Below are 13580 nucleotides of genomic sequence, written 5' to 3'. Positions count from 1 at the left end.
ACGTTGTGGAATGGGCGGGAAAAGAGCAGCGCAGAGAGAGAGAGCGAGAGAGAGAGAGAGAGAGCGAGAGAGAGAGAGAGAGAGAGAGAGAGAGAGAGAGAGAGAGAGAAAGATGTGGTGGTGTGTGAGTGTGTGTGTGTGTGTGTGTGGACTAAAGGCGGTAAACTAAAAGGCGCTCTCGCAAGACCCACGCTCACTTTCCGCGCATGCACTGGCGGGAATCACTTGGCGGGAAACACCTGCGCGGAGAAAAGGGAGACGCGCCAAGATGGCACGTGGGGACGTGAGCGAGAGCACCGCGCGCATGTGCCGCCGTCGCTGGCGCGCACGCCAGGACTCGAACTTGTGACTCGTCCAGCGCGAACCACTTCCGAAGTCTCCACTATCATGTCCCGAAACGACGCGTAAAAATCCCTCGAGACGTTTTCCTCCACCATGTTGCGCGGGCAGCGAGACCCAGCGGCGAGGCTGGTGGACCCGCGGCACCTCCCGCAGCTGATGGCCGCCCAGCAGCAGCAACCCCCGGCGTGGCCCCCCGATGCGCTGGGGGCCACGCCGGGGCCGCGCAACTTCACGCCGGCCGGGGCCCCGCAGCAGCAGCACGCTTTCCCCTGGGCGATGACCGTCCTCGCCGGCGTGCTCATCACCACCATCGTGGTGGACGTCATTGGCAACCTGCTCGTCATCATCTCAGTCTTCAGGAACAGGAAACTCAGGAAAACTGGTACGACATCACTTTCATCACTTTACTATTTTGCACTACTTTTACTACTGGTCTTAATGTTTACTTTTATTACGTAAATTGTTAAATCTAACTACTAGTATTACAGTGCATGCTCAACCCAGCTGTGAGTGTCTAGTTTTTTTCTTTTACTGTTTTTACAATTGTTTTGTTTTTTGACTATGTGACAAGTCTTATTTGTTAGTTAAACTACCATTTTTTTACTGTATTTTGGGTGCTAATTACAGGTTTTCCTATACCCCTATTTTTTTACTATTATTTTAAAACTATTTTTACGAGTCGTTTTTTACATATATTGTTTACCTATGTATATATATGTATTTTTTTTACTTTTACTGTTTTGACATGTAGGTTATCGTCTACTTTGCTAATGTACTTTTTATTTTTACAAGTAATTTTGCTACTTTTAGAAGTGCTGTGATTATTCTTTACCAGTATTCTTTTCATTTTTGCCATTTTCACAAGTACTGTTTTTAGTAGTATGATTTTCATTTTTGACATTTTTTTTAGGTATAGTTTGTCCTACTTTTAGTTTTTTTTTTTTTTACTATTTTATTTACAAGTGTTCTTATGTAGTCGTATTTTATTACTTTTAGTAGTATTCTTTCAGTTTTAACTTTATTTTTTACTATATTTTCTTTTTCTTTTACCAGTTTATTCTTACTACTTAAAAAATATTTTTTAATGATTTTATTATTTACAACTATTATTATTGTTTTTTTGTTACTGTTACTAGTATTTGACTTCATTATTTATTTATTTATTTATTATTTTTAGACTTTTTTTTACTTATTATTATTTTTATATTAACTCTTTATAGTGTATACAGTGTACTATTTTTTAATTTCATTTTTTTCCTAATGTTATATTTCATTTGAACTATTTTGTATTTTTACAAAAAATCTTTAATAACACGTTTTATCTTGTCTGCTTTTGCTCAATTTCAATATCTTTGAACTGATTTGTGCCATTTCTACATACGATTTTTTTTACTTTTATTATCTTTAATAATGCTTCCATTGGTTGTTTTCGTTTGACTTTCATTTATTGTACGTTCTTTATGTTGCTTTTAACGTGTAAAGCTGTGTTTTGAAAAGAACTCGTATTGATGATGGACACATTTGATTTAACTGACTGTTAAAAATGAACTCATCTCATTGTGTTTAGGATGCAAAAAAACAAAAACATATCATTTACATTGTCCACTCACACTCAAACAGTTCCAAGTTTTAAAAAATAACATTTATGAATGGGAATGCATATAAAATTCAAAAGTCCATTAGTCAAATCAAGGCAAATGTTGAATTTTTCAGTTCAGATTTGTAGATAAGAAGGTTCCGGGTTGGAATCTGGGTACCTTAATGTCCATCCATTTTCCTCTGAATGCCGGTAAAAGTATGAATGTCTGGTCCATCGTGTGATTGACAGGTGATGGGAGTTGAGTGTCATATGATGATATGAGGCTTTGTACGACGATGTATGATGGCACACATCAACTCCATTTTCCCGTTGACCCCAAACAAGAAGATTATTGAGTAGAAATGAATGGCACATTCATCGATTGACGACTTTCGTGTTTCCGAGGTAACGTGACGCAAAAAGATCAAAGAACATCACATTTCCACTTCACAAATTGATTTATTGTATTTGTGCCTTTGGAAGTCGAATGCGTAGCGTGGTCAAACTGTGCGTACAAAACAAGTACGAAATGTGTCATTTGCGCCGTTGTGGGTGTGAACACAGCAAATTTTCTTTGCGCCCAATGAAAGCGGCTCCTATTCCTTTTAAGACGGGTGCGCGGGAAAAAAAAAGACAAAAGGGCCGTTTAGGCATCAATAGGAAAAAGGGCAGGAGCTGGAGCACCCAAAGCCCCCCTCTGCACTCACTTTCACATGTCCGCCTTCATACTAATACCTTCCCACCTGCCAACGAAACGACCTCCTAATTCTGACATGCTGAGCTATACCCGCCAACCAAAAGTCAGTCTTTTGTCTAAAATGTCATTTCGTTTTAGTCCGAATTTTGTCATGTAAATTGTTTGACCGGCCTTCCCGCCAAGCCTCTCGCTGCCAAATGCCTTTTCTCCCGTCTTCTCCACTCTCGTCTCAATTTATCTCCCGACATTCCAATTTTTCTCCCGTCCTATTCCCATGATTCATCCCTCCCACCACATTTCTCCACAATCCTCTTGTCACCCTTGGCGGCTCTCTACTTTTTTCCAATTTTCCATCCCGACTATTCTCCTCCCGTCTCCATTATTCCGTATCCCGCCTCCCGGAATCGTCCATTGGACTTCGTGCCGTTCTATTATATGCAAATGAGCTGCCATTGTTCAGACCTGAACGTTTTCACGGAACAGGCGTAAGACCCTGTGAAAGTGAAAAGGGAACACGTGGGAGCACGAGGTGGATGAGAGAGGAGGGGGGAGGTTGGGGGCGAAGGTCGTATTGGTGTGCAGAGCACGGTGACGTTGGCCGGCGGTCAGGAACATTCCAAGGAAAACATCTGCTCCTTAAGATGTGCATCGGGGAGGAGGGATTTGAGCGGGAGTGGGCTTTCCCCACGTTGCCGTAACCCTGCCTTCATAATCACAATTCTGAAACCCAAACCCCAATTAGAAACCCTCACGCTCATTTCAACCTTTGACTTCAAACCCTAATATTAAAACTTAACCCTGGTTTGAAACCCTACTTTAAGACCTTAGATGTCATTTGAAATTTGAACGGTCTTGAAACCCTCATTTGAACCCTTCCTTTAAATTTTATTTCAAAACACTAACCTTGATTTAAACCCTAATTTCTATTAATTTTTTTTGAAAACCAGTTGGAAATCATAACGTCAAACCTTCACCATATCTCTAAACCCTAATTGAAGAATGAGACTCTAATCTGACTTGAAATCAGACTTTAAACCCTGATTTGAAAGCCAAAAGCTTGTTTAAAACCCAACGCAAGCCTTGAAACCCTAATTTGAAACACTCAAAATCCTAACTCAATATTATAATTTCAAACTTTTTAAATTTTTGTTTCTAGCACTTAATTTGAAACTAACATTTTCTTGAAACGCAAATCTGAAACCCTAATCCCGTCTTTAAACCCTAATGTGAATCCCTCACCCAGACTTGAGCGTTTCATTTGAAACCCTAATTTCCAACCCTAACCCTGCCTAAAAACTCAAATTTGAAACCTTATACTAGACTTGAAATCTTAATTTGAAGCCTTAACCCAGAGTTGAAACCCTACTTTGCAACTTTAGCTCTTGTTTGAAACCCCGACTGTGTAAAATCCTAATTTGAATCGTTAACTCTTGCTTGAAATTTTAATTTGAAAAACTAACCATGTCTTGAAGCCCTAATATGCAACCTGACTTCAAACCCTGCATGCGTTGTCGCGTGTCGCATCTTTAATAAATGCCGCCTCATTTATTTCCCTACTGCCCACCGCATGACCGAGCGCCGTACCGCCATGTGACATGTCTCCATCTTACACCTTCAAAATACAACATTCCATCACAATTTCAACGTGTCAAAACCTAATCTGAAATCATAACCCTGTATTTGAAACCCTGATTAAAAACCATAACACTGCCTTGCAACTCTGGGCCCTACTGTATATTCATAGACATAAAAATGGCCACATCTTCGTTTTCGTGCCATAGCAAGTCTAGTTTACCGTGTTTGGGAATTTGTGCTGCTCCTTGCTGGGCATTCCAGCAGGCCAAGTGCATTGTGACAATTTCAAGACAGAAAGTATAGACCAGACCTTAGACCAGCTAAAAGCAGGTCTAAGTTGTGGCGCATGTGGTGTAATGGGATTTTGGAGAGTTTTATCGACATGCGCTCTCCGCTGCCATGTGTGTGGGGAGCCGCTTCAAATGGCCAGGAATCAAGTTGGCTGTGTTCACTTCCACAACGATGCAAAGGTCAATTTCTATCTGCACCTGTCTATGAAAATAGCAAAAGAAAACTCCACTCATGCACAGTTAGATTGCACTTTGCGCTAGGTACAAAAATATTTGAAACTCGAAATTTGAAACTCTGACCCTGACTTGAAATCCTAAACCTGTCCTGAAACCTTGAGTTGAAACCCTAGTTTAAAACTATAACCTTGACTTAAAACCTGAATTTGAAAAATCCTAAAACTCTAACTTTAAAACACTAACCCTTTGAAACTGTAATCTGAAAACCTAACCTTTCGTTTAAAAGTAACCCTAGTTTAAAACTGTAACCCTGGTTTAAAAGATTGGTTGACACTAACCCTGGCTTGAAATCCGAATTCAAAACCAAATCTAGAAACATTGTTTTGTTCCGTTGTTGAACGTGTCATTTGAAAGCCGAACTCATGCAGGCAATATTGGTCTTCCCTACAGGAAACGCGTTTGTGGTGAGCCTGGCGCTGGCTGACCTTCTGGTGGCCGTGTACCCGTACCCGCTGGTGCTGACGGCCATCTTCCACGACGGCTGGATTGCAGGATACCTGCACTGCCAGGTGAGAGGCACAAAAAAGAGATTAGGGATTTAGGATGGAGCCCTGCACTGCTTTGCCTACAGATATGCTGCACTATTGCTATTCACTAAACATGCAAGATCACAGTGACGTAACAGCCAACAACATGCCCTTATTGTGGACATAATTGCTGAGAATGTCTTGTGGCCAATACTAGGGAGCTAATGTGGCTAACTGACGCACAACCATACAGTCTACAGACTAAACGCAGGATACGAGCACGCAATATGTACTTTTGTCATGCTGAGAAGTACATCAATGAGGTAAGTAATAATAATATTATAAGGCAACTAAGTTCTTATTTATCGACCACAACAGAAACAGGAAATGAACGCCGGACAACGTATTTGCCATTTTTCCTTGAGGATAAACAATAAATGCCTTTTGCTATTGTTACATTATCTACTTGTGTTGCTCCATTTTGATAAAAATATTTGTCGCTTTTAAAATTGCAACTGTTGATGCTAAATGCTAGCATGTCAATGGCATTTTGCATTGTTTGCTAAGCAGACTTGGCTATGGCAAAGCTGTGGCTGCTTTAAAAACACAACATGCTATTCTATTTGTTCTGTTTATTTTTGACAGTAAACAGCTTGAAGACACTTTAAAATAATTGTCAACTATTTGTCACAGTGCTGCATATTGTGAATCAAGTTCACTGCCACCAGGCAGTAATTGTATCTCAAGTTTGCGCATTCAAGCCAAAGCAAAAATTCAGCCGATCAAAGGCTAAGGTCGAGGGAAAAAAAGAAAAAAAGCTCAGTAGTTGAGCCCCCCTTATCTCAAGGCGCCACTACATTATTTAATTTACAGAAAAGTAAAGTGAAGTTGGATCATTTTCATCACTGGTCCATATTATGAGCCTCGTTTAAAAACCCTGACCTGTCTTAAAAACCTAACTTGAAATCCCAACTCTTAATTGAAGCTTTAGCACTGCCTTAAAACCCCAACAAATTACCTTAATCCTGATTTGAAATTCTACTTTGAAACCCTAATTTGAGATCCAAACCCTCGCTTGTCTTAAAACCTTAATTAGTAACCCTGACCATGGTTTAATTAAAGCCCTAAGACCTGCTTGAAACTCTAACTCTGTTTAAAAGTCTTCGAATCTTTAACTAGAAATCCAAGCCTTGGCATGAAAATATCAAATATACGGCGCGCGGGCCAGAAGCGGCCCATCAGGGGAACCAATCTGGCCCGTGAAGACAAACTTCATCTTTTCACTCAAATTAACTGTTGTTACTGATTTTGTCCACTGGAGGTCACACTCCAATGACATTCTGAGCTTGACCTTGAGTGTCCAGAAGGCACCTATAACTAAAATGTATTATTGTTATTATAATTATTAAATTTGTCTATTCCTCAGGATTTGATGCAAATATTGTGCGCTCATGTGAAGAGAATTCAGATTACTGAAATGGGAATATTCTCCGAATGTACGTGTAATTATTTGCTCCAAAAGTAAAGGAAACACTTTTCACCTGCTGTTGTTTATAGCTTATTAATCCACGTGCACACTGGTCTGGCCCACTTAAAGGTCAAATTTGGATAAACGTGGCACTTGAATTCAATTGAGTTTGACACCCGCGCCCTAACCCATGTTTAAAGCCCTCATTTGAAACCCCAATGTTGTCTTTCCTAATGTGAAGCCTTGGCTAATTTGAAGGCCTGCCTCCTCCCCCACCCCGCAGGTGAGCGGCTTCCTGATGGGCCTGAGTGTGATCGGCTCCATCTTCAACATCACGGGCATCGCCATCAACCGTTACTGCTACATCTGCCACAGCCTGCGCTACGACCGGCTCTTCTCGGGCGCCAACACCATGTGCTACGTGGCGCTGGTGTGGGCGCTGACCGTGCTGGCCATCGTGCCCAATTGGTTCGTAGAGTCGCTGCAGTACGACCCGCGCGTCTACTCGTGCACCTTCGCCCAGTCGGTGAGCTCGGCGTACACCATCGCCGTGGTGGTGGTCCACTTCGTGCTGCCCATCGCCATCGTCAGCTACTGCTACCTGCGCATCTGGATTCTGGTCATCCGCGTGAGGCGCCGCGTCAAACCCGACTCGCGGCCCAAGCTCAAGCCGCACGACCTGCGCAACTTCCTCACCATGTTCGTGGTCTTCGTGCTGTTCGCCGTGTGCTGGGCGCCAATCAACCTTATCGGCCTGGCGGTGGCGCTGGATCCCCGGCTGGGTCGAGCCATCCCCGAGTGGCTCTTCACCGCCAGCTACTTTATGGCCTACTTCAACAGTTGCCTCAATGCTGTCGTCTACGGCGCGCTCAACCACAACTTCAGGAAGGAGTACAAGCGCATCGTGCTCGTCGTCTTCAAGTTTCACTGTTGAGGGCGACGCGAGGAAAATGTTGGAGGCGGAAACTAAACACTACAGGGAAGATGGAGTCACTCGTATTATTTTAAATACCACCAAGCTGTGACGTATTGTGGTCGATCCTTCTTGCCAGAAGGAGAAAAAAAAAGATGTTTACAAAATGGCGGGAACACCTTGTTGGTGCTTTTTAGGACGATGACATCATCATCGTCATCGTTCATTCTGAAGCTGTCCAGTGTTTGGAAAGGGGAAAAAGTTTTGTTATCCGATGCTACATTCAAGGACACTGGAAAAATGGGAATTTAAGGGTGCGTCAAATGGTTATTGGCTGGATTATTAATAATAAGACACCGTTTTTTTCCTCCCTGGGTACCATTTTACATTTCTTTTTTACGTTGACTGCATTTACCATAAGCCTCACTATTCACATTCTGCATATTGAATGCTGCTTTCAATGAAACTGGGAAAACTGGAGATTCAATTTAATAGAGTTACTTGGATATAAAAGACGATAAAGTGCACATTGTTTAACAAAACAATTTAAAAACTCGCCACATTTCACACGAGCCTCACTACATTACTTTATGCACATCTGATGCCACATTCAAGGAAACTGGGAAAATGGGAATTTAAGGGTATAAAATGTTAAAATGGTTATTGGCTGGATTATTAAAAATAGACACTTTTTTCCCCCTGGGTACCATTTTACATTTCTTTTTTACGTTGACTGCATTTACCATCAGCCTCACTATTCACATTCTGCATATTGAATGCTGCTTTCAATGAAACCGGGAAAGCGGAATATTCAAACTTAATAGAGTTGAATATAAAAGACGATAAAGTACACATTGTTTAACAAAACAATTTAGAAATTCTCCACATTTCACACGAGCCCCGCTACATTACTTTCCGCAGATCTGATGCCACATTCAAGGAAAATGGGAAAACAAAAATGTAAAACTACTTAGTCATAAAATATATATATATATATATATATTTACATCTCATGCTGCATTGAAGGAAACTGTGAAAGTGGAAAGCTCATCTTGACATAGTCTCGGCTGCAATAGACAATAAATAAGAAAATATCCTAGAAATTTAGCGCACTTCCCGCAAGCCTCCGCCATCTTATGCTGCTTTAAAAGACACCGGAAAACAGAAAATAAGTAGACTTATTAGCAGTAGTACCAGTAACACAATATCATTCGCAAATTCACTCCACAAGCCTCACTAGCGACGTTCTAACAAGGAAATGAGAAAGCAGAAAATTCATCTTGATGTAGTTCATGCCACTTGGCTACAGGATAAATGATGATAAACCCAATATTCTCTACGCTTTCCCACAGTAATAAACCTGCTTTTCCAATGTTGCATTCAATGAAACTAGGAACTAGCAATTATATGTAACAAAACACTATCGACATTCACTTCAAGTCTGAGTAGTTGCTTTCTGATTTCCCATGCATGCAACAGACAATACCTGGTCAAAAGTAATGGGACAAGGCTTGGAGGTTGGATTATACATTTATAGTTATCAATACAATGTCTTTTTTCTTTATTACAGTAGCTTTCTCCTACAAGAGGCAGTAATTCATAAACTGTCATGGTTGTATGGAAAAATGTTTAAGGTTTTAATGCTTCAAGTGGAAGTTTTCCGACAAAAACAACACGGCACCTAACACTAAATAGACACATTTTTTAATCACAAATCATTTAGACGTTGAATTTGATTATTCATTTAACACACCAAAAAAAACCTCTAGGATACTATGTTGGTTGGCCATCTTATTTGTTTACTTATAACTGTTAGGGAAACATTTATTTCCCAGATGTCTCGAATGCAGCACGACTCAAACGCCACATGGACAAAAGTATTGGGATGCAGCTCTTAAACAATTAATGACAAACCAGAAGTCAATTAGTTTGTCATTTTCTGTTTGGATATGTTTGCTGTGGAAGAACACGCACCAAACAAACAGATGCTGAATCTTTTTCTTTCAATCCATATTTTCTTTACTTCCTGTCAGTGTTAGACTGATTGATTTAATTCCATCAGATTCTTTAAGGGCTTTCGTGTTGACATTTGAAATATTGGCTATTGCTTAGTTTTCCTATGATCATCACCTCTACACCCACCCTGAACATGTGAGACACAAGGACCCAGGTTGTACCCCCCCACCCCGCCTTCCGTTCTGTTAATTGATTCCGACTGCCATTTTGTCAGTGAAATAACAAGGGACCACACATTACTGTGACTCATCTGATACATACGCATACACACACTTTACATCAGAACATGGTGACCGCATCATTGTGTTACATAAAATGTGGAGGAGGCATGTTTATCATCTGCTTCTATTGTGTGTGCGTAAAAATGTGTAAGTGTGTGTTTTGAAAAACAACTGTAAACTGTCAGGATGAGCTCCAATAACAGAGCATTCCCGCCAAATGGAACTTTATCCTTCTCGGCAGGGTGATCATTTCCGCAGAAACAAATCAATATTTGGCGTGGCGTCTGATTGGAGCTTGAAGATGGAGAGAACTACAAGTAGCAAGAACTTAAAGGTGGAACTTTTTCCCAAAATTTGGTTCTTAGGGTCTGGAAGGGAAGGTTGTTCTTTCAAAAGGTCCAAGAAGCTTGTGGGTAGGTTTTTCAGTGCTGAATCTGTTTGGAACCTTTCGGTTTCTGGAACTACAGGTACAAAGAACTAAAAGCTAAAAAAAAAAAAAAAATACATTTAAAAAAAAAAAAAAAGAGGAGGAAATGCAGACTGTGTATGTCAGCAGTCACCATAGAAACAAATGTCTGTGTGTTTACATGATTTTAATCGCAAATGCTTTCAGGAAAACGCAAGCCTCAAAAAATGTGATTATGGGATATTAAAAAAATTAAAAAAAAACGGGCAAGTTTGTAAATTAGATGGCAGATGGGACATTTTCAAACAAATATTTTTGAAATGCTACGAGGTTGTGATGCTCCCTCTGCCATATACACTGTGAACAATGTTGACATGGTTTTATTGACATGCTGGAATATATTTTTGTTGAAATGTTTTGCTGACATGCTAAAAGTTTTTTTTTTTATTTGTTGTCTTTAGTTTTCATGTCTCTCATGCACAATTATTTATTATACCTTACTCTTTTTTACATTGCTTAAAAGCTACTTTTGCACTTTTCAGCTAGCAGCTGGCTAATGCTAACTGGCTAATATTTCACGCATCATTTCTGCAGCCCAACCAGCGCACAATACACACCGCGTACTAAAATGCCATACTCAATAAAGCAAGGCACACAATACACGCTACACAACACACCTGACAGACAACGGAGGCCAAATAGTTGTTAAATGAGTCATAAGCCAATTTGTTGTCTTCTTGTCGCCTTCAAATGACCTCGTGACAGCCGTGTTGTCAAAAAGCCTCAAAAGATGGAAAAAGTGAATAATTGCTGTCAGCGGTGCGTTCAAGGAGTTCAGGCCAGCTGAATGTGGGGTGCGTCACATGACCTTTTTGCACATCGCCATGGAGAATGTTCCCTCTGAATGTTTTTGTCACGTTGTTATAAAGATGCTAATGGGGCTGAGGTAATAAAGAGTTCACTGTGACAACCAGCCTGTGTTATGCCTCACTCGGTTTTCATTGATTACACACACAAACACAGTGCACAACATTTCATTTGGTACTAATGAGACAATGAAAGAAATAAAATATAATATCTTTCATGGTAGTGTACAACGGCGTATTAGGGCCGCATATAAATATATTTGGTTTTTGGAGGGCGGGGGCAATATTCCGAGTAAAAAACTCGCAAATTTGCCTCTTTAATATAGTGGCAGATTTGCGAGAAAAAAAGCTCAAAAGCTTACAAGAAATACCCGCAGCGTACTACTCGACTGTTTGTGCCATTACTTTTCGGTCGGGTTTCCAAATAAGGAGATAGTAATTGCTTTAGCTTAGATTAACCATGTTAAGCATTCACTCTTTGAACCGTTGTGTACGGCCCCTGGCCAGCGACATAGACGCCTCGCTTTGCGAAGGTCCACACCTGGACGATCAAGCATTTAAGTTGATTTGTTAAAATTTATATTTACTTGTACATTTATGTTTCCAGAATTATTATTTACACATTCATAGATTTTTTTTTTTTTCAAGTACTTAAGTTGATGTGTCAAATCTGCTGCTCTCCGTCATTCACTTACATTTACCTATGCTATGCTAGCATCTGATTGGATAGTGTTAGTCAGCTGATAGGGGATCAGGAAGTGTCGCTCTGGCTGCGGTAAATGACGAGTAAAGTTTTAATTTAAGAATGAATCCATCGCCATCCTGCCTTTTCATTTTATAAACAGTGTCCAGTTAACCACCAATGAATCCTCACATGATTAGACTATAGCTACGCTATGTGAGTTTTTCTCCCACAAATCTGCCACTATATAAAGTGGCAAATTTGCGAGAGAAAAAAATCTCTGAATCTCTGAATATTGCCCGCGCCCTCTAAAAATATATATATTTATACGTGGCCCTAATACGCCGTCATAGTAGTGAGTGTACATCTTGTATAAAAGTGTAAATGTACTATCCCCAAATTGCCCCATAAAAAGATATCAAATAAGGAAAAACGTGGCGTGTATTCACTTTTGTTGCCACGTTAATTTATTATGCCACAAAATCACAAATTTATTACTCTGTCTCATCTGCTGGAGACTCGCCACTCGTGCCAACTGGCTGCTTGCTTTTGCTTGACATTCATCACAGGTTTAATTTTCAAGTTTAGTCCCCTTTAAGAAGAAGGAGAAAACGAGGAAGGAGGTGGTCACGTTCTAAAACTTTAGTGCACCATTAACAGCCTCCTGTGTGTCCATTGAATTAGTCACTACAGTGCAGATGTCACTTTTACAGCTTTGGAAGGTGAACATGCTTTACTTTAATGGGTTCCATAGAGTCAATATATTGCCAGTGTGTATATATATATGGTATGTCTACATGTGCACATTTAATGCACTGTTAATGCCGCGGCTGCTTTATATTCAGCACACATCCTTTCTTTGATGTCCAACACAAAATCAGCATACAAAGCTAATTGCACGTGAACCACTTTCACGCTGTACACTTTACAGACATCAAAGCCATACCAGAAGATACGGCGCTTATCAGCCTGTAGTTTTCATATAGAAACAAGTGAGGGGAGACTTTACGTCAACTGTGCACATTTTCACGCAGCAAATCAGCATCTCACATTTGGATGACGCCAACGTCTAGTGTGACACGTTAAATTGTTGTTTTGTATCTTATGTTGTCTGAAAGCGATCGTTGCTTTCGATGAGACTGTCGTATATCTGAAGCCGTCAGAATGTGCATGTTGAATTCAAAACACTCATGCATTGTAAATGAGAACTTGTTCTCAGTTGCCAAGACACGTTGATCGAAGACAAGAGACAAAAAGAACGATGAAAAACGTTTTCACGGCTTTGAACGTGTTTTGTATGGTTTTGAGGCATTTTCCCACATATAGAATTGTTTGTGTGAATTTAAATTGTTAGCAATTCTTTAAAAAGTAAAACAATTATGTTTTGTCTTCAATGTCTTTTATTGTTGGCAGGGAAGTATATGAATGGAAATGGAAATGCACAAACACTGCATTTGTCCGCCAAAATAAATGACTAAAACATGTGCAGTTCAACAGTTAACACAGATCAATTACACTTTTATGTGATTTATGGTCACAATGTGAATAAATAAAATTTACAGTACAGCTAAGGCCAGTTACACACATAATGACAATTGTCCCAATTACTAATCGAGCCATTGACTCAGTTATCTGTGACATGAATGGAATGGAGCCAATCAAAGAAGTGTCCTGGCTGACAAAAACAAAATGGCAGGAAAAAACCAAAACCAAAATATGTTTCAAGGTAACCTATATCGTCTTTTTTTTGCATAAAAGTGGGTTCGCCAGACAAACGGAAATATTTTCCAGAGCATGTCTTTTCTTGACAATATCACCAAT

The 13580-nt window shown here is 40.2% G+C and overlaps 1 protein-coding gene across 1 annotated transcript; it reads left to right on the top strand.

Moving 5' to 3' along the window:
* The first annotated feature begins 219 nt into the window (after positions 1-219).
* Positions 220-11184, top strand: mtnr1al (melatonin receptor type 1A like). The gene is made up of 3 exons (XM_077577581.1): positions 220-724; positions 5111-5229; positions 6939-11184. The coding sequence occupies exons 1-3, from the start codon at positions 436-438 to the stop codon at positions 7587-7589; spliced, it is 1059 nt and encodes a 352-aa protein (XP_077433707.1). The 5' UTR covers positions 220-435; the 3' UTR covers positions 7590-11184.
* Positions 11185-13580: the final 2396 nt, after the last annotated feature.

The sequence above is a fragment of the Vanacampus margaritifer genome, chromosome 10 (assembly GCF_051991255.1).
Source record: "Vanacampus margaritifer isolate UIUO_Vmar chromosome 10, RoL_Vmar_1.0, whole genome shotgun sequence".
In the NCBI taxonomy this organism is placed as follows: domain Eukaryota; kingdom Metazoa; phylum Chordata; class Actinopteri; order Syngnathiformes; family Syngnathidae; genus Vanacampus; species Vanacampus margaritifer.
Note: the sequence above shows the minus strand (reverse complement) of the source record. Positions and strands in the feature narration are given on the sequence as shown.

Bases quoted from the DNA above. Each gene is read 5' to 3' on its own strand.
- mtnr1al (XM_077577581.1), top strand. From the start codon at position 436: ATGTTGCGCGGGCAGCGAGACCCAGCGGCGAGGCTGGTGGACCCGCGG. The intron at 725-5,110 runs GTACGACATCAC...TCTTCCCTACAG, and splicing joins CAGGAAACTCAGGAAAACTG to GAAACGCGTTTGTGGTGAGC. The intron at 5,230-6,938 runs GTGAGAGGCACA...CCCACCCCGCAG, and splicing joins CAGGATACCTGCACTGCCAG to GTGAGCGGCTTCCTGATGGG.